Here is a 21,335-nt window from a genome sequence, read left to right on the forward strand (position 1 = left end):
ACAAAAAAACAGCTTTTACCGTATTTTCCGGACTATAAGGCGCACATAAAATACTTCGATTTCCTCAGAAATCGAAAGTGCGCCTTATAGTCCGGTGCGCCTTATATAAGGCTTGAAGCGGCGGCACGCGAGGAGTTAAGCGGCGGCCACCGGCAAAGTCTGCATGCCGCTTCCATACATTGCAATGGGAGCGCGCTATTCAAATAGTATTCGTTCATCTCTAACTATTTGAATAGTGTGCTCTCATTGTAATGTATGGAAGCGGCATGCAGACTTTGATTCTACTAGAGATGAGCGAGTACTGTTCGGATCAGCCGATCCGAACAGTACTCGCTCAACTCTAGATTCTACCATTAAAAGAACCTCTTCCCCCTAACCACGTCGGAATAGCCTTAAAAGACTATTCGTCTCTTACCTTTCCCATAGCCAGCGCCGCCTTCTCCCTGAGCTGTGTTCGCGCCTTCCGTGTCGTCTTCTTTGGGCCTCATGGATGACGCATGCGCAGTCGGCTCTGGCTGCGAGAGCCTGTTAGAGCCGACTGCGCATGCGTCATCCATGAGGCCCAAAGAAGACAGAGACGGAGCTGCGGAAGAAGGCGGCGCTGGCTATGGTAAAAAGGTAAGGAGATTATTCCGACGTGATCAAGAAGGAAGTTCTTTTAAAGGTAGAATCCCTTTAACTCCTCGTGTGCCGAGCGCTTCCATTCATTTCAATGGAAGCGTACCATTGAAATGAATAGAAGCGGCTGGCACGCGGGGGGTTAAGCGGCCGCCGGCAAAGTCTGCCGGCCGCCGCTTTCAATCATATAAGGCGCACTGGACAGCGCTGCGCCTTGTAGTCCGGTGCGCCTTATATATGGACCTAGGCAGGACTATAAGGCGCTCATGGGTAATGCGCCTTATAGTCCGGTGCGCCTTATAGTCCGCAAAATACGGTACTCTGCCTAAGAAAAATGTTCCACATTATTAAGCAGACCACAGGTTTCAAGCAATATTGGAAAGAAAAAGCATCAAATAGCGCAATGCCTTGGACAAGGTATGAAAACATTAGATATTTCACAAAAACCTAAGCGTGATCAACATGCTTTGTAGAGATTTATGGCTGATTCAGAACATAGATGGGTTTGTGCAGATAAAGGAATAATGAGGAAAAATCCTGCCAAACAAATTCATTGGTCTAAGAGAGCAACTACTATAAAAACCACTACAAAGCAGCAAACAGTTATTCAAAGCAGCTGGTGCCTCAGAAAAACCTCAAGGTGTAGGATCTTCCGGAGGCTTGCAGTTGTGCATAAACCTACTATTTGCCCCCTTGTTTACTGATGAGTACCGTACAATGCTGGATGGTCCATGATGGCTGGAGTAGAGGATGGTTGGTGGATGGCCACCATGTTCCTACAAGCCTACAACATCAGCAAGGAGGTCGCAGAGTCATGTTTTGGGCCATAATCATGGGAAGAAAGCGGTTATCCCCCTTCAGGGTCCCTGAAGGTGTGAAAATTACCTCCGCAAAGATTTATGACGGACCATGGTACAAAAAGAAGAACCTTGCATTCTGTAACAAAATCTCCATGGAATATTTGGAGTGAAGATTATTACTTATTTTTTGGTTGTAAGATAGAAACACATTAAATGTAAAAATTGCACTTACCTCAGGAATTGAAGACAGAAATGGTTTAATATAAATATTTGAGTCATGGACTTTCAGATCATGATCACCAAGTCCTCTGGTTACACCAATTGTTGCCATCACACGGGCCTGTATGTAAGTTAATTCATAATGTATTAATTAAAGATTGTAAATTTAGTTCATACAATATGAGCGAGTTAGAGTTGCAAAAAATACATGCATCATAAAACGTCAAAGATTAGCACAGTTTAGTTATGTTTTCAAGTATACAATGCACTATTTTTTTCATAAATTCATAGTTCAGGTGAAGATAAACTTTCTAATATACATTATATAAGAAAAGTGCTTGTTTCGCACTTCTATTGTGCAGATTTCATCAGTGACAGACAGAAGTCTATGCAGAGGGAAGAGAGAGGAAAAGGAAAGATCCTCAAACAAAGAAGAATCAGCAGTGTAGGGAGAAATTCAGGAATTCGTATACATCAGTCTTCTTAGAGGAATAACTCGCTAAGGCTCCGTTCTCACAGAGTAATGCGCCGCTCATTTAGACACGTATACACGTGTCAGAGCGCGGCGCTTCAAAACAGACCCCATTGATTTCAATCTGTTACAGTTAGGGCCAGAAATATTTGGACAGTGACACAATTTTCGCGAGTTGGGCTCTGCATGCCACCACATTGGTTTTGAAATGAAACCTCTACAACAGAATTCAAGTGCTGATTGTAACGTTTAATTTGAAGGGTTGAACAAAAATATCTGATAGAAAATGTAGGAATTGTACACATTTCTTTACAAACACGCCACATTTTAGGAGCTCAAAAGTAATTGGACAAATAAACATAACCCAAACAAAATATTTTTATTTTCAATATTTTGTTGCAAATCCTTTGGAGGCAATCACTGCCTTAAGTCTGGAACCCATGGACATCACCAAACGCTGGGTTTCCTCCTTCTTAATGCTTTGCCAGGCCTTTACAGCCGCAGCCTTCAGGTCTTGCTTGTTTGTGGGTCTTTCCGCCTTAAGTCTGGATTTGAGCAAGTGAAATGCATGCTCAATTGGGTTAAGATCTGGTGAATGACTTGGCCATTGCAGAATGTTCCACTTTTTTGCACTCATGAACTCCTGGGTAGCTTTGGCTGTATGCTTGGGGTCATTGTCCATCTGTACTATGAAGCGCCGTCCGATCAACTTGGCAGCATTTGGCTGAATCTGGGCTGAAAGTATATCCCGGTACACTTCAGAATTCATCCGGCTACTCTTGTCTGCTGTTATGTCATCAATAAACACAAGTGACCCAGTGCCATTGAAAGCCATGCATGCCCATGCCATCACGTTGTCTCCACCATGTTTTACAGAGGATGTGGTGTGCCTTGGATCATGTGCCATTCCCTTTCTTCTCCAAACTTTTTTCTTCCCATCATTCTGGTACAGGTTGATCTTTGTCTCATCTGTCCATAGAATACTTTTCCAGAACTGAGCTGGCTTATTGAGGTGTTTTTCAGCAAATTTAACTCTGGCCTGTCTATTTTTAGAATTGATGAATGGTTTGCATCTAGATGTGAACCCTTTGTATTTACTTTCATGGAGTCTTCTCTTTACTGTTGACTTAGAGACAGATACACCTACTTCACTGAGAGTGTTCTGGACTTCAGTTGATGTTGTGAACGGGTTCTTCTTGACCAAAGAAAGTATGCGACGATCATCCACCACTGTTGTCATCCGTGGACGCCCAGGCCTTTTTGAGTTCCCAAGCTCACCAGTCAATTCCTTTTTTCTTATAATGTACCCGACTGTTGATTTTGCTACTCCAAGCATGTCTGCTATCTCTCTGATGGATTTTTTCTTTTTTTTCAGCCTCAGGATGTTCTGCTTCACCTCAATTGAGAGTTCCTTTGACCGCATGTTGTCTGGTCACAGCAACAGCTTCCAAATGCAAAACCACACACCTGGAATCAACCCCAGACCTTTTAACTACTTCATTGATTACAGGTTTACGAGGGAGACGCCTTCAGAGTTAATTGCAGCCCTTAGAGTCCATTGTCCAATTACTTTTGGTCCCTTGAAAAAGAGGATGCTATGCATTACAGAGCTATGATTCCTAAACCCTTTCTCCGATTTGGATGTGGAAACTCTCATATTGCAGCTGGGAGTGTGCACTTTCAGCCCATATTATATATATAATTGTATTTCTGAACATGTTTTAGTAAACAGCTAAAATAACAAAACTTGTGTCACTGTCCAAATATTTCTGGCCCTAACTGTACATGCGTAAGCCGGCACCCATTGAAATCAATGGGATCTTTTTTGAAGTGCCGCGCTCTAACACGTGTATAAATGAGCAGCGCATTACTCCGTGAGAACGGAGCCTTAAAGGGGTTGTCCCATGAAAAGCATCCTATCTATACTGCTAGTTTGTGTGGATTTAAGACATTTCCTAAATACATTGCTTTATCAAAACTGCTTAGCTTGGCCACTATCTTAATTTATTCACTGCATTGTTGACACTGCGTTTCTATGACCACTGGACCTATCTGCTCAGTTCCCAAGTGAGGTAGCTGCCTGCTCTGGGGGGGGGGGGGGGGTGTCAAAAAAACCCTTATATCTACGGGAAAGCCGCCGACCTTTCCATAGATATACCGTAATTGACATGCTGCGATTTTCAAAACCGCGACTGTTTTGGAAATCGCAGCATGTCCGCGCTGCGATTTTTTTCCGCAAAGTGGGCATGCGATTTGCATGAATCCCATCCGCTTTTTAAGTACTGTAAAATTCAGCGATTTTTCCTGCAGCATTTCCGGCCGGTGGGGCCTTAGCCTTAGGGTGCGTTCACACGATGTAACGTGTAGCGTGATCTGGCACGTATACAGCATGTCAGACTTTGAGCGCTAAAAAAGATCCCATTGAGTTCAATGGGAGTTACGAGCGTATACGCCGCGTTATTTTGCGCCCGTGATTTTACGGCCGCAAAATCACAGGCGCAAAATAACGCGGTGTATACGCTCGTAACTCCCATTGAACTCAATGGGATCTTTTTGAGCGCTCAAAGTCTGACATGCCGTATACGTGCCAGATCACACTACACGTTACATCGTGTGAATGCACCCTTAAGCTGTAAAATTTGATAACTGCAAGACTTTAAAAGTTATGTTCACGTGATATGCAAAAACAAAAAATATCAATAAAATCCACAGCAGAAATCGGAACCTCTGTATTTTCATGCTCAAGTACAGAATAGAACAAAACATTATGCACTATATGGTGAGCCACAGCTGGTTACTAGTAACACAGACCAACAAGGTATCTTGGTTTAATAGCTTGGGTGGTATTATCTTGTATTAAACACATATTTGTTCAGTCTCTGTTGCCCATTTTCAGCGTTCTATGGCAGAAATCTATTGGAAGGATAAAAATACAGGAGCAGGTGGTGAAGAAACATCTGAAATATTAATGTGTTGAAGCATGAAGGGTTTTCATTTAACAGCAGTAAATGCTAAAATGATCCATTCTAGTTCTATGGCATGCAGTCAGCAGATTTAACGTCTGCATTTAGTTAATTATAAAAAGTAAATTAAACTATTACCTTTTTTCCTTCTCCATATATTAAAGGAAATTTTAAGTCTTCCTCCTCAATCGTCTTGTAAGCCCTATGAAAAGCAAGGAATCACTTATGTAGAAACAAATGCAGCAAACAACTAACCAGAAATTCTTTTTAAGTCAAATTTTTCACTAGTAAGCCTGTGTGAGTACATCAGTATGTGTCCTGGTCTTGCCTCCACCACCCATGTCACTGTCCGTAAGTGTGAGAGTGACTCTCAGTCATGCCCCAAAACCAAGGTACGCAGGCAATAGTATTTCTATGGTGATGTTATCAGACACGGTAGGACCTGGCAGGGTAGGACCTGGATAGTTCCTATTACAATATTTCTAAAATTCATAGACTGGAATAATAGCCGATAACGTTCTCCTATAAGAGAGTCTATCACCTGGGTGAACCATATTAAACCAGCAACAGTGTTCGATAGCTCAGGATCATATAACTGTGACACTTATTTCTGTGCTTCTGTTGCAAAAATATTCATTCATTTCCCCATATGCAAATTCGCAGTCTAGCGCGCTGACAGCAGTTTACATTGCGCCAAACTACTGTAATAAGCCAGTGTAATGCGAAGACAGGGCCAGAGGAGGTTTCAGCATAGCTCCCTTGCCCTGACACTCGAAAAAGGGAGGGTATATATGTGGAATATACAAATTTTACACCTTGTAATAGAAAAAAACAAAAAAAAACAAAAAAAAAACTTTGATATTATTTCTGGTCCAATTATGCCAATACTCCTTTCAGAACAGATTGTGTAGGTTCGCACTCATGTCAGTTGCTACTGATTTTTTTTTTTTACAGGTCTCCTTCATATTAGATAATAAGGCATCATATATATGGAAAGCTTTCTGTTGTCTAAAGCAACCAGTCAGACCATAGATTTCACTTTTAAAGCAAATCTGTCAAGGTGATTTAGGACACTAAATCACCCACAGGTCCTTATGGACCAAGAGTTTAGTGTCCCAAATCTCCCCCTTGTAACGCAATCCACGGCCACATTAAAAATAAAATCTCTTTTTGACGAAGGTCCACTTTGTGCACTTTGTGGAAAAGCTGCTTTTTTCGTGCAAATTTTGGAAAGTGTCTTTGTGCAATCCACTCCTGGCTTTAGCTCAAAAAGGTAGAAGTATAAAAACTTCATTAAAAAGAGGACCTTTCATCACTTGGGGCACATGTGGTTTTATATACCACTAGAAATCCAGTGAAGAGCTATTGGTTTCGGTACCGTGGCTCTTCATCGTCAGAAGGGCATTCCTGACTGTCTGTCAGGAACGCCCTTCCTCACAGCAGAGCCTATAGCACTGTACTGTGAGAGCGGGTAGGAACGTCTCCCCCAGTACTGTGAGGAGAGGGAAGGGGCGTTCCTCCCTGCTCTCACAGTACAGCGCTATTGTACTGTGAGGAAGGGCGTTCCTGACTGAATGTCAGAAACGCCCCTCTGACGGTGAAGAGTTACAGTACCGGCACCAATAGCTCTTCACCTGGAGCATAGATCGTGAAAGATGATAGTGTATTGAATTCAGCGCACTGTCGGCTTTCTAGCGGTATATAAAAGCACATGTGCCCAAGTAATGAAAGGTCCTCTTTAACATTTGCTGTTCCTACTGTACCCACACCTGGGTTTCGCTAAAAAAAAATGCAGCAAAAAGCTTTTCCGCACAGTGGGGCCTTAGCCTAATACTAACCTATAGCTTGTGCTCCCAGAACCAGAACAGGTCTTTTTAGAGTAATACACCTCAACTTCAGTGTGCATGTCCTGGACCTTGGGTGCATGCGCAATGAAGCTGGGGAGTAAACCTACAGCCTCAATGAAGACCAGTGCAGGCGCCAGGAGCATCAGAGATCAGTCCAATGAGACTCTAGAGATTATGGGCCTGTGGGTGGTTTAAGCAGAAGAATCTCAAAATGAAAGATGTGATGTGACTGGTTGCTATGACTAAGAAACAGCTTTTCTTTAGACAATATCTATAAATAGGACAGTAACTAAAAAGAAGGCTTTGCAGTGCTGATGGCTGTATGCACCATAACATATACCAATAATCCTCAGTCACTCCTCTTTGTCCATAGACATGTCTCCGATTTACATTTATAAAGCAGCCCTGACCAAAGGTCCTATTACATAAGCCCATAATGAGGAACAATTTTGGAATTGGAACGATTCTTCCCCAAATAATTACCCTGTGTATATGTTCTCTCAAACACTCATTTGCCCACTGACTGCATCTTCAGTGGCAAACATTTGTGATTGTTGGCAGAAAATTGCTCCATGTAAAGAAGAATGTACTGCAGACAGTAACAGGGCTGCATGTGTCCGAACAACTGCACTATCAATCATTGGGGAACACACAGTCCTGATAACTTATAAACACTTTGTATATATTTCTAGGTCAGTGCTGCAACTAGAAAACAAAGGAAAAAATAATGTACATTTATCCTACTAATATTATCAATGTGAAAGTTTGTGTGTTTGGATGTTTGTGTGTTTGTTATTCAATCATGCAAAAACGGCTTAAGGGTGCATTCACACTGAGTAAACGCTAGCTTATTTTGTAGAGTAAAATTACACTTGTAAATTTTGCTATCCCATTGACTTCAATGACATTTTACAGGCGTATTTTTACAGGCGTATTTTTTACAGGCGTATTTTTACACTTGTAAAAAAATATCATTGAAGTCAATGGGATAGCAAAATTTACAAGTGTAATTTTACTCTACAAAATAAGCTAGCGTTTACTCAGTGTGAATGCACCCTAACAGATTTGAATGAAATTTGGCACATACATAGATTGTAACCTTGATTAACACATAGGCTACTTTTTATCCCAGTAAATGACATTGCTTCACGACGGTTATGAATTTATATTCACATACTATATTAAGCAGCTCTAAGCAGTAGCCGATCTCAGAATCTGATAACCCCAGGTCTGTTATCTCTCTATGTAAACACTGAGCTAACCCTCAGTCCATTGTGTACATGCATTTGCATATTATCTGATCTTCTCCAGGCATTGCTGACACACTGGATGGGAAAACATCCTTAAAGGGGTTGTCCCATGAAAAACATCCCATCTATATTGTTAGTTTGTGTGGATTTAAGACTTTTCCTAAATACATTACTTTATCAAAACTGTTTTGTTTGGCTGCTATCTTAATTTATTCACTTCATTGTTGACACTGTGTTTCTATGGCCACGGGGCTTATCTACTCAGTTCCCAAGTGACATAGCTGCCTGCTCTCAGGTGGAGGGAGGGGCTGAGTGCTCGGCAGCAGCTCTGAGCTGTGTATGTCTGACAAGTAACGGAGCTCCTCAGATAGGGGAGGGGGGAGGTGATAGAGATCTGATTCCACATCAGCTTTATACTGTGGTAATGCATTTACAACCAATCCCTCATTACTGACTGCAAACATAGCAGATAGCAGAGCAAGTGAAACCCCGCCCACCAATGTGCCAAGAAAACCAGGAAGTGAAGAAAGCAGAGAGCCTGCAGAACAAGCGTTATGGGAATACCCCTTTAATTCAAATTGGTATTTTGCTACTTTTAAGCATGCCGGTAAAAAGAAAATCTAAGTTGTCGCAAAATTCTAAAACAATGAGAGCTATGAAGGTAGCCAGAAGTCAACAGAGTTCTCCTCAAGCAGAGCTCAGGGGGATCATCAATGCCAGCAACACGCTCATTATACGGCGTCCCAGCGAGCTGCTGAGGCATGGCGTGAGGAACAAGTTCAGCGGCAGGCCAGCTTAAGAGCTGACGGAGCAGGCAAACCATCAATGGCAGCAATTTGCTGAATGTAGGCGGAACATAAACGCCAACAACATGCAGTTGAAGTCACAGGCAGAGGCTAGTCATACATATATAAAGGAAAAAAATGGTTTCTTAGAAAACTTTACAAATTTAGAGCGCTTTAATTTCTAGAAACATTTTTACAGACAAAATGTGATGGCTAGCAAACATGTCTGTGGCCATAAGTCACATATCTTGAACAAGAATGATCACCTGCATCTTCATCAGATAGATGTACATGTTATTCAGCCAGTACATCTTACCTATCCTGCTACTCTATGCAGGTAAATGGAATAAGGAATATTTCCCAAGGAAGAATCAATATTGTCAAAGCAAATAAAGGGTTAAAAAGGCATAGTGATGTAACTACATTAAAATAGTGATAGACTACAAAAAATTATTCTTCTAGAAATAGCACTGTACCAAATTCTGGTATTGCAACTAAGTGAAGCAGCCTGACTAACAACACTAGACAGCCCATGGATACGCGTGGTACAGATTCAGGAAGAAAGCAGCCACGTTTTTCTACAACTCCCTAGAGGACATTTTGTCTGTTTTACTGTAACATGTAGTCCATAAATTTACTGTACATTAATTTTAACAGTCAGGCTAAACAGTTAACCTCAGGATCTTTGCTCACTAAAATATCTGAGCAGCTTTCAAGTGACACAGATAACAAATGCTGAGGAGCCAACATTAAAAAGCTCATATATTACATAACCTTGAGCTGACTTAAGCACTGCCTCTCCATTAAAGGTTACCGGATTGCTCGGTTTGTCCTTGAGTAAAACGCATTCTGCCTCTATCAAAAAAGTCTTTGTTCTACAAAGCATTAGAGACAAGTGAAGAGTAAAACAGGTAGATGGGAATGCTTTACCCAAGCTCTGGGGACACGGGCTTAAGAGGAAGCGCAGCATGGCCATAGCACACAGGAATGACGATGAGTCCTACTTACTAGAAATGCATTGCGTAGAATATATATAATTTAGGGTTATAACTATCACCATAACACTACTCAAAGTACGCTCTGGGAGTGAATGAAAATATAGCCTCAGACCATAGCAAATGAAATATTTTTGTAAGACACTATATACTTCTAATTTGTTATTTTAACCCTTTAAAGATGCAGGGTAGTTTAAAGTTGGAAGGGGTTAATAAATGCCCGAACAAAATTAAATTCAGCTTTTATTAATGGTGTCATTCCAAGACTGGTGGGGTTGTCACTGCTGAAACCCCCTGTGATTAAAGAATGGCGGTCCGATTCCACGAGGGAGTGGTAGGCTGAACATGCGCCCTGCCACTCCATTCATTCTTGACCATTTTGACCATAGATAGCGAATGCTTAGCCTGCTACTCCTTTAAGATGGTGAAACTGGACCCCTTTTCTTGGAATCTGTGGGGATTCCAATGGTCAGAATTCCACCCATCATGAAGTCATCCTCAGTCCTACTGAACTTCAAAACTTGGTACCCCCAAACTCTAAGTGACCCTATTGGACTAAGCTAGAACAGCCAGGGAAGAAGGAAACATGACAGAGGATTTCTTCTATATCCCTCTCACTAAAGTTACTCTTTATTGCTCTAAATATGCTGCTTACTATCCACTAACTGAAATTATTTAACTCTACAGGTTTCAACACCATTTATTTTGCAATTCAATTCCCCAAAGATACAATTTATCAAGGCAAGGGCCACCAGATCATTGTTTTAGTTACATAAAAAAGTATTGATAGCGATATTGAGTAACTATACTAAAGAGGGAAAGTAAAGGGTCAACTTTCCTATCCTAGTTGAATAGGTTACACCAGAACCAATATAGTTATTAAGTAAGCCCTGGTTCACATCTGCATTTGGTATTCCATTCGGGAGGTCCGCTCGGGGACCCCCCAAATGGAATACCGAACACATTAAAAAGTGGTGAGCAATGAAAGCACACGGACCTCATAGACTATAATGGGGTCCGTGTGTTTTCCGCACAGTGTCTACACCAGTCATGTGGAGAGGAAAAAGTACTTTTCTCTCCACATGACTCGTGCAGACATATGGAGGGGACTCCATGAATGGAATACCGAACGCAGATATGAACCAGACCGTATTCAATAAAAAGTTAAATTATGTCTGTAATCACTCATATCTATCTTTGCCCTGAGCAGGGGTCAAAATCTGATTTCTTAGCTCATCAATGTAAATGTTATAGGATTGTATAGGTATCCTCTAAGGCCTGGTTCACATCTGCGTTCGGGTTTCCATTTCGGGAGTGCGCTTGAGGACCCCCTGAATAGAAACCTATCTGCATAAAAAAGCGGTTGCCTAAGGAAAGACTATAATGGGGACTATGTGGTTTCTGCACGAAAAATGCAGAAAGAAAAGTGCTGCTTGTAGGACTTTTCACACCGCATATTTCATGCAGATAGGGGAACGGAATGACCCAAACGTAGATGTGAACCGAGCTTTAATAAGGTTTGCAATGTGGAAAGGGTAAAAACCCATGTACAGGAAGGAACTAATTCCTGCAGATGATGCTCCTGGTCAGATTCCGTCCCATAACCTGTTTGCAATATAGTAGGAATATATTGATTGCTTGCAGTTGTATTTATTCACAAGGAGATGTACAATGCTTGGTGCAGAAAATAAACGTTTTGTTCTGTTTGCAATATATTTCTGGGATGTAAATTTGGCACCGTTTCCCAGGATGTCAGTGTTATCTACTGATAGATATATATAGATATATATATATATATATATATATATATATATATATATATATATATATATATATATATATCTATTAGAGATGAGCGAACAGTGTTCTATCGAACACATGTTCGATCGGATATCAGGGTGTTCGCCATGTTCGAATCGAACACCGCGTGGTAAAGTGCGCCAAAATTCGATTCCCCTCCCACCTTCCCTGGCGCCTTTTTTGCACCAATAACAGCGCAGGGGAGGTGGGACAGGAACTACGACACTGGGGGCATTGAAAAAAATTGGAAAAAATCATTGGCTGCCGAAATCAGGTGACCTCCATTTTAGACGAATAGTGGATTTCAAATCCGGGTCATATGAGAATGTGAACTTTGTGACTATGAGACAGGGATAGCTGTACAGGCAGGGATAGCTAGGGATAACCTTTATTTAGGGGGGAATGTTATTAAAAATAACTTTTTGGGGCTCTATCGGGTGTGTAATTGTGATTTTTGTGAGATAAACTTTTTCCCATAGGGATGCATTGGCCAGCGCTGATTGGCCGAATTCCGTACTCTGGCCAATCAGTGCTGGCCAATGCATTCTATTAGCTTGATGAAGCAGAGTGTGCACAAGGGTTCAAGCGCACCCTCGGCTCTGATGTAGCAGAGCTGAGGCTGCACAAGGGTTCAAGCGCACCCTCGGCTCTGATGTAGGAGAGCCGAGGGTGCACTTGAACCCTTGTGCACCCTCGGCTCTGCTACATCAGAGCCGAGGGTGCGCTTGAACCCTTGTGCACACTCTGCTTCATCAAGCTAATAGAATGCATTGGCCAGCGCTGATTGGCCAGAGTACGGAACTCGACCAATCAGCGCTGGCTCTGCTGGAGGAGGCGGAGTCTAAGATCGCTCCACACCAGTCTCCATTCAGGTCCGACCTTAGACTCCGCCTCCTCCAGCAGAGCCAGCGCTGATTGGCCGAATTCCGTACTCTGGCCAATCAGCACTGGCTAATGCATTGTATTGGCGTGATGAAGCAGTGCTGAATGTGTGTGCTTAGCACACACATTCAGCTCTACTTCATCGGGCTAATAGAATGCATTGGCCAGCGCTGATTGGCCAGAGTACGGAATTCGGCCAATCAGCGCTGGCTCTGCTGGAGGAGGCGGAGTCTAAGATCGCTCCACACCAGTCTCCATTCAGGTCCGACCTTAGACTCCGCCTCCTCCAGCAGAGCCAGCGCTGATTGGCCGAATTCCGTACTCTGGCCAATCAGCACTGGCTAATGCATTGTATTGGCGTGATGAAGCAGTGCTGAATGTGTGTGCTTAACACACACATTCAGCTCTACTTCATCGGGCTAATAGAATGCATTGGCCAATCAGCGCTGGCCAATGCATTCTATTAGCGTGAACTGAGTTTGCACAGGGGTTCTAGTGCACCCTCGGCTCTGCTACATCAGATTGCTACATCTGATGTAGCAGTGCCGAGTGTGCATCAGATGTGTAGTTGAGCAAAACTGACTCAGCACTGCTAAGTCTCTGCATTCGCATAGGAATGCATTGGCCAGCCTTCGGCCAATCAGCGCTGGCTCTGCCGGAGGAGGCGGAGTCTAAGGTCGGACCTGAATGGAGACTGGTGTGGAGCGATCTTAGAATCCGCCTCCTCCAGCAGAGCCAGCGCTGATTGGTCGAGTTCCGTACTCTGGCCAATCAGCACTGGCCAATGCATTTCTATGGGGAAAAGTTAGCTTGCGAAAATCGCAAACTGACAGGGATTTCCATGAAATAAAGTGACTTTTATGCCCCCAGACATGCTTCCCCTGCTGTCCCAGTGTCATTCCAGGGTGTTGGTATCATTTCCTGGGGTGTCATAGTGGACTTGGTGACCCTCCAGACACGAATTTGGGTTTCCCCCTTAACGAGTTTATGTTCCCCATAGACTATAATGGGGTTCGAAACCCATTCGAACACTCGAACAGTGAGCGGCTGTTCGAATCGAATTTCGAACCTCGAACATTTTAGTGTTCGCTCATCTCTAATATATATATATATATATATATATATATATATATATATATATATATATATATATATGAGTGTTGGTAGCATTTTGAGGGACTTTGTGCTGTGCAATAACTAGAGTACAACACTTAGAAATAAATGTAATATCCTGCAGAGCGGCCAAGCAACAGGAGCTAGTAGTGTCAAGTAACACCAGCAAGTCTCCATACTCGTGTCACGCAGTATTGAATGACAGGGATCATGATCCTTATTCACTTGTGCCACTAACTTCATTGGTTCCCCCCTGCATGACATATATAACATATAGCAATAGTTTTTCAGCCTGGGGTAAAGTAATATTCCAAGGGCATTACAGCTCTACAATGCACTATATAACTTACAATATAAAAGAAAGTCTACCACCTCCCCAAGCATATTCAGCTGGCACCATCGCATTACAGAGCACATTACAGTCATACAGCATACTTTTGTTAGTTAAGTCATCATTGTAGATTTGGAATAAAACTGTGAAGTGCTGTGCAAATTAGGCAGTTTTTTTTTTTTTTTTTTTTTTTTTGGGGGGGGGGGGCTTCAGCTCCAGGAGTACTGCTGTGGCTGCTCAAGTAGGATCAGGGTTCATTCACATTTGCGCCTGTGTCTGTCCATGGGGTTTCCGTCCGATTTTAAAGCAGGTCGCTGGTATCCATATGTAGCCTCTCTGTGGGGAAACCATTTTTTTTTTGACAGACACAAAGTCCTGCATGTCCGACTTTGTGTCCGTGCAAAAAGACTGGTTTCACTGCGGAGAGGCTGCATATGGACAACAGCGGTTTGCTTTAAAATCCCATTCAGATGAATGGGTTTTAAATCTGACCGCCGGCAAGCCGTCCCCTATGCAGTTTTTCCAGGGCTTAGGACGGAAACCCCATAGGTGGATACGGGTGAATGCCGCATCAGTGGTGGGGAAACTACCACTGCACAGGGTGGTATAGACAGGAGATGGTTAGGGTCGGAGTGGTAAGAACTAGAGATGAGCAAATAGTATTTGATCGAATACACGTATCGGTCGAATAACACGCAGGAAAATTCCATTGAATTCAATTCAAAAACCTCCTCGTGCTCCTCATCCTGCTACTTCCTGAACTTGGAGGATCCAATGTGTCGAACTTAGGTTTCCATGGAAACCGGAACATAATTTCCGTTTTTTCCCATAGACTATAATGGTATTCGATATTCAATCGAATACTACTCGCTCATCTCTAGTAAGAACAGTGCTCCAGAGACCTGAAACTCCCCATGGCACCAATTGCCTATTTTGCATAAGACAAAGTTGCTTTCTGTCAAATCTACAAATTGACATATATACGGTATGTTATTTACCACTGTAATGTGCTCTACAACACAGCGGTGACTGTTGAACATATGTGGGGAAAGTGGTATACTCACCCTAAAAGAGTAATTCAATAGAATAGAAGGCAAATTTCTGAATGGAATACCTTTAAAAAGGTTCTACATTAAATTTGTGGTCATGTGCTGTTTGTGTTAAAGTTACTGTATAGTTATCATAGTTGTGACTTGTAATGCGCTACGTACCACTGGATACATCACATGGCCAGGACAGATTTTTATTCACTGGAAATAAAAAGTGAAGGTTCCTATGAAAGTAAGTCAAGATTTACATATGCACATGGGTCTCCATCATTCATATCCGCTGAGAGAACCAAACAACGGAGAATCAGACCATTAAAACAGCAGTTACTCTTGGATCCCATAGACGATAATGGGGACTGCTGAGGTTTCTGCCGTTTTTCTACTAAAACCGGGTGGAAGAAAAAAGTCTTCTGTTCGGGACTTTTCGAAGCCAATTTTCGGCAGCTTCTGCGGTGGAGTCTCCAACTGAGACTTTGGCACAGATGTGAACCTAGCCTAAGCAGAGATCTAAACAGTGAAGTGAACTGATACAGTGGAAATGGTCTAACTTTCCCCAATACTAAGAATAGCTTTTATTTGCTAAAACCATAATACCTCTTTAAATGAGTGGAGGAACTTCTTTACAAGTTACGTCGTTCAAGTATCCTATTAAATCGGATCAACTGCTTGTGAATGAAGTGGGTCAATACAGATTGATGTGCAATGCCTCTTTTTCATCTCAACTTTTCTAACTCTTTTATTAATACATTAATAAGCATAATAAATCCTCTGCGAGGCCTCCACACCGCCCGCTTCATTACATATGATCTGGAAGTCACAAATGAAATCCGGCTAATCATTTTTTGTCCTCTTGTTTTCTAGTCCTGGCAGAGATTAATAAGCACTTTTTGTCTCCGTAAAGAAAAACCAGAGACACTCACAAAGAAAAGGTCACTGCGAGGCATCTGAAATGCATTGAAAGTGAAGTTTCTTTTAATCAGATCCTTGGAGAGTGAAAGACCTTCTTAGCTGGAAGAGGGAAATAAAGTAATTCCCTAATGCTTAGCCGCTTGGCAGCGCTCCAGAACTCAACAAAGCGCCAACGAAAGAAAACTATATTCTTGCATACTAATACATTTAATTAAATGCAATGAAATCAAACATGCTTGGAGGTAAATCAAACATGCTTGGAGGTATATCACCCCGACACATCTCTTCAGGGAAGGAAGCTAAGAAGAGCCGTCCTAACCCATCAATGAAAAGTCACTTATGAATATTCAGCTAATATTTGAATATTTTACTAGCTTGTATTAAAAGGAGACTAAAATAAAACTAATCTGGTTAATCAAGTGGAAAAGCCAACAACATATATGTTACCTTATTGGGGTTTTCCCAGGATCAACAGTTATCTGCTATTCACAGGATAGGCAATAAATGGCTGAATGAAGTGACAGCCAATTGTGCACACTGCTGTGCCATTCAAAGGCAATGGGATGGATGAAGATAGCCGAGCACTATACTTTGCTGCCTTCATCAGTTCAGTGCCCATACGTGACCCCTGCTCCATCCAACCTCCTCATTACTACCAGAGATCCAGTAAGGAGAAACAGGGGATGCAGGACCTCAACTTTGTAATCTGTGGCGGTCCCAGCCTTGTGGTCCTCAACGATCAACAATAAAGAGCTCAAAAATATTGTTATATTTGTTGGCACAGCAAAAAAGTAAATGGACTTTTATATTACTCTATGGGCCAGAATGCAGAGCCACTCTGTATGACTAGCTCTCCTTCTGGAGGACTTGCAAGATTCTAAAATTACTATAACCACCATGTGCTGTTCCATTCACTCATAGAAGGTGGGAAAGGTTTATTGGTGCACCATTCTGCAGGTGAACCACATATCTGCCAGTAGAGCCATTTACCTGTAAAATCATGAAGCCATGAACAACCAATCTGAGTGTGTTGGATTGCACCAAAACAGCATGTCAGCAGAGTCTTGCCTGAGATTATGGAGGGGTCATTAATATAGGGCTAGTGCATCCACTGCAGTAAAACAGCTGCCACTCCTATGGAAAGGTTTTCTATAACATTTTCAAGTATGTCTGTGAAAATTATTTTCCCTGTCATCCAAATTAGCATTTCTGAGTTCAGATGAGAGATGTTACATGAGAGAGCTTGGCTCTTCCTTACCACACTCACCCAACCATTACTTTATCGCTCTTGTTTTGTACACTAGGATACAGTCATGCTGGAACGGAAAAAGGCCTTCCCCAAACTATACCTACAAATTGTCTTGGGTGTGCTAAAGCAAAACGATTTCACTGGAGCTAAGGGGCCTAGGCTAAACTCTGAAAACACCACCAAAGCATTATCCCTCCTCCTCTAAACTTTATAGTTGTTACAATGCAGTCACACAGTTAAATTTCTCCTGGCATTCACCAAACTATACTCATCCATCGGACTTCCAGTTACGCTACAAAACATGTTTCTACCGCTTTACACCACTTCATCTAATGCTTGGCGATGCAAGACTGCACGCAGCTGCTCAGCCTTGGAAACCTATACTATGAAGCTCCCTGCACAAAGTTGTTGCAATAATATTAATGTCAGATGAAGGGCGGTTCACACCTACGCCCGGTCTCCGCTTTGTGGGTTTCCGTCTTTTGCCTGAGAAACTGGACAGGAGACGGAAGCCTGGTAGTCAATGTCCGCCCGTGAGCGTCTTCTGGTCTGCGCGGCGAAACCGGTTTTTTTTTTAACCGGACACAAAGTCCTGCATGCTACAGTGGTAACTCAGGAAAACCCGATGGAAGTGGAGGGGTAGGGAGAAAGTGCGCACACCAAGAATTATCTTCAACAGTTTATTAGACACGACGCATTTCGGGCAAACACCCTTTCTCAAGTGTAATACAAACTGTATGGCAGCTAATCTGAATATGTTGCTGGCATTTAGTTTTACCACACTTCAACTTCCTCCAACGCCCACTGGCAAAATACTCAGTAAGATATATCACATGATATAAGGCTGAACCAGAACAGTGCAGATCATTTGGCTAAGCTATTGTTTTACCCTTTTGGGGAATTTCCTCATTAGGGCAAGACATGGCTGTGAAAACCAAGTGCCAATGTCAGCCGCCACCAATTTGTATTAGATTGTGAAGAATTAATTGTTGAATAGTTCACGGTTAATGGCTACATGTTATGGGTATACATGCCCATGTGGTTTTTAGATGCCACATTTGGTTTAACCTTAAACAATCTGAGTTTACCCATGATAAGAGCTGTGGCATGTGGCAGCTGATAACTCATGTGCCGCCTCTAAATTCTGCATCATGTGTAACTATGGTATACACAGAATATATACACCTGGGCCATAACAGCGATCCTTGTAGGAGAACAGCATGTGGCTGCTGGTGCAAGTATTTTACAACATACGAGTCCAGTAATACTGTTTATATACTGCAGTAATAATGTACAACTATACAGTAGTATACAATATGGGAGCACTCAGTTGAACTCCGTGTAGATTAGAACCTTGTTCCACCCAGCAGTAGACAAGATCAGGGTAAGAGAACCTGGTGCAGCATTAGGGAGCATTCACACGGAGTAACGCCGGGCGTGTATTACAGCCGTACACGCCGGCGCTACGGCAGGCTGCTGAACACTTCCCATTCACTTCAATGGGAGCGGCGTTACGAGCGCTCCCATTGAAGTGAATGGGAAGTGTTCGGCAGCCTGCCGTTGCGCCGGCGTGTACTGCTGTAATACACACCCGGCGTTACTCCGTGTGAATGCTCCCTTATTAAACAAGGGAGCTCCACTGGGCTTTCCAGTCTCCATGGATCAGAAACAGGATGATAACTAAGGGTCTGTTCACACAGAGTTTTTTGTCAGAGGATTTTGATGCAGAATCCACCTCAAAATCCTCTGCCAAAAACGGCTCCCATTAACTTCAATGGGAGTCGTTCCCTTCTTTTTCCCACTAGGATTCCACAGCTGCGGCGCAAGGCTCCCTGCCGATTAGGCCCATTCATTCGGGCCTAATCTGGAGTGCAATGCCGCGATGCGTGGAATACAAATTATACTGTGTGAACATACCCTAAAAGGGCAGAGTTCTAGGGGGCATTCACACTTGCACCTATGTCTTCCCGCTGGGTCTCTGTCCTATTTCCCAGAGAAACTGGATAGGGAACGGCCATTTGAATGGGTTTTAAAAGCAAACCGTCGGTGTCTGTATGCAACCTCTCCACGGGAAAACCGGGGTTTTTTTGGGCCATGAAGGACTTGGGCACAAGTGTGAACCCCCCTTACCTGTACAAGCTGTGTGTCTGAGTTTCTGTGCTAGATGGTATATGTAGTGGCAACAAGCAGATGATATGGGCCCTGCTCATGCTCAAACTCAATCTCCACATGGAGGATAAAGGTGCTAAATGACCTGTGGTCGCCCAGCCAAGGAAGTTAGAAGAGTAACTTCTCAAAGGACAAACCATAGACTTCCATAAGTAGGTTATAATAAGTTATGTGTAATAATGAGACGTGACACAGGAAAAAAAGTGTTGAACATGATTACTGAAATGTATTTAATATTTGTTACAAAACCCTTTGTTGGTGATGACAGCTTCAAGACACCACCTGGATGGAAAAACTAGTCGTATGCATTGCTCAGGTGGGTATTTGGCATGTTCTTCCACACAAATACTCATCAGATCCTGAAGGTTTGGTGGGCTCCTTATATAAACTCTGAGCTTCAGCTCCTTCCTGAGATTTTCTATTAGATTCAGGTCAGGTAACTGGTTTCAGAGAAAGAAAATAAAGCTGCTAGAACAGCCCTACCGATCACCTGACCTCAATCCAATAGAAGATCTGTGGAAGGAACTAAAGCTCAGAGTTCATAGAAGGAGCCAACCAAACCTTCAGGATCTGAAGAGTGTTTGTATGGAAGAAATGGCCAAAATCCCACCTGAGCAATGCATACGGCTTGTTTTTCCATAGAGGAGGCATCTTGAAGCTGTCAAAAGCTTATGTATAAAGTATTAAATACATTTCAGTAAGCGTGTTCAATACTTTTTCCTGTGTCATTTCTCATTATTACACATACCTTTATGGACAGCTACAGTCTGATTTGTTTGTGTGGATTGCTTGAGTTGTTACCGACATCTGGTGAGAATTTCATGTGAATAGCACCTTTACAGATATATTAACTTAGAAAATTGGTGACGTGTTCATACTTATTTCATCCACTGTGTGTGTATATATAATTTATGCATATCAAATGGTTGTTCACATTAATTAAACAAACTTGTTTTTGCCAAATAGCATTTATTAACCAACACAGCACCAGGTGAAGCAGTACAAATATGAAAGTGTCTTACCAGCCTGTCATGTTAAAGTCTCTGTAAAGCATCATCTTGCCCAGTTCCTTACGCTGCACTCTTCTTGGAAATTCTAAATGTGTGAACTCATTTCCAAGTAGATGCGGCTGCAGAAAAGCCTGAAAAAAATAGGGAGAGAGAAAAGGAATCTTCAGGAGGCTGAAATCCATGTAATGTACATTATAAAGATTAGTGAGACATCTAACCATATCCAAGCCTTGTTCTGCATATTCAACAGAGCATGAATAGCTTACATAATCAATCTCATCTGTAATTTTAGCTCCTGCAAGTGATGGCAGGAAATCAGGACTTAGATGTGAGATTAAGCAGCATTGTGAACCAAATCCTGGATTAATTCGCCGCATTCCTAATAGAGAAATGTGTCTACTGAATTTATTTAATGTGTAGTACAGATGCATACATATAACAATGACAGCAACCCTCTCTGCATGTTGGTCTGAGAGGTAAAAAGGTGTGCGTGTGTGTGTCAGGTCAGTAGAAGCGGTGGTGCAGACCCAAACAATCAAGACAGGGACACAAAAATGTTTGGCAAACTGATTTAGAAAAAAAAACAGGAAAATAAATACACCTTCATTACAGGCACAAGTAAGCAAAACAAATTACAGCCTTAACTTCAGGCAAAAATAAAACAAATTCCTGCTCGTCTGACGCTAGGTTCACACCTGTGTTCTTCTTTCCGTTCTGTGCTTTCCGTCTTCTGCATGCCAGAAGACGGAAAGCACAGACCGGGTGTTGCGGTGAGCGTTTTATGCTCTCCGCCGCAAAACCGGATTTTTTTATCCGGACACAGAGTACTGCATGTCCGACTCTGTGTCCGGATTATAAAACCCGGTTTCGCGGC

At 42.4% G+C, this 21,335-nt stretch overlaps 1 protein-coding gene across 1 annotated transcript in view; it reads right to left on the reverse strand.

Annotated features, from left to right (window-relative positions):
- Window positions 1-21,335, reverse strand: part of PPM1H (protein phosphatase, Mg2+/Mn2+ dependent 1H) — a 97,195-nt gene that overhangs the window by 13,160 nt on the left and 62,700 nt on the right. The window contains exons 6-8 of the mRNA XM_075274531.1: window positions 20,474-20,592; window positions 5,211-5,274; window positions 1,651-1,758 (exon numbers count right to left, since the gene is read on the reverse strand). Of these exons, the coding sequence (XP_075130632.1) occupies window positions 1,651-1,758; window positions 5,211-5,274; window positions 20,474-20,592 (291 nt within the window). The remainder of the gene's footprint in view (window positions 1-1,650; window positions 1,759-5,210; window positions 5,275-20,473; window positions 20,593-21,335) is intronic.

The sequence above is a fragment of the Leptodactylus fuscus genome, chromosome 5 (assembly GCF_031893055.1).
Source record: "Leptodactylus fuscus isolate aLepFus1 chromosome 5, aLepFus1.hap2, whole genome shotgun sequence".
NCBI classification, from domain to species: domain Eukaryota; kingdom Metazoa; phylum Chordata; class Amphibia; order Anura; family Leptodactylidae; genus Leptodactylus; species Leptodactylus fuscus.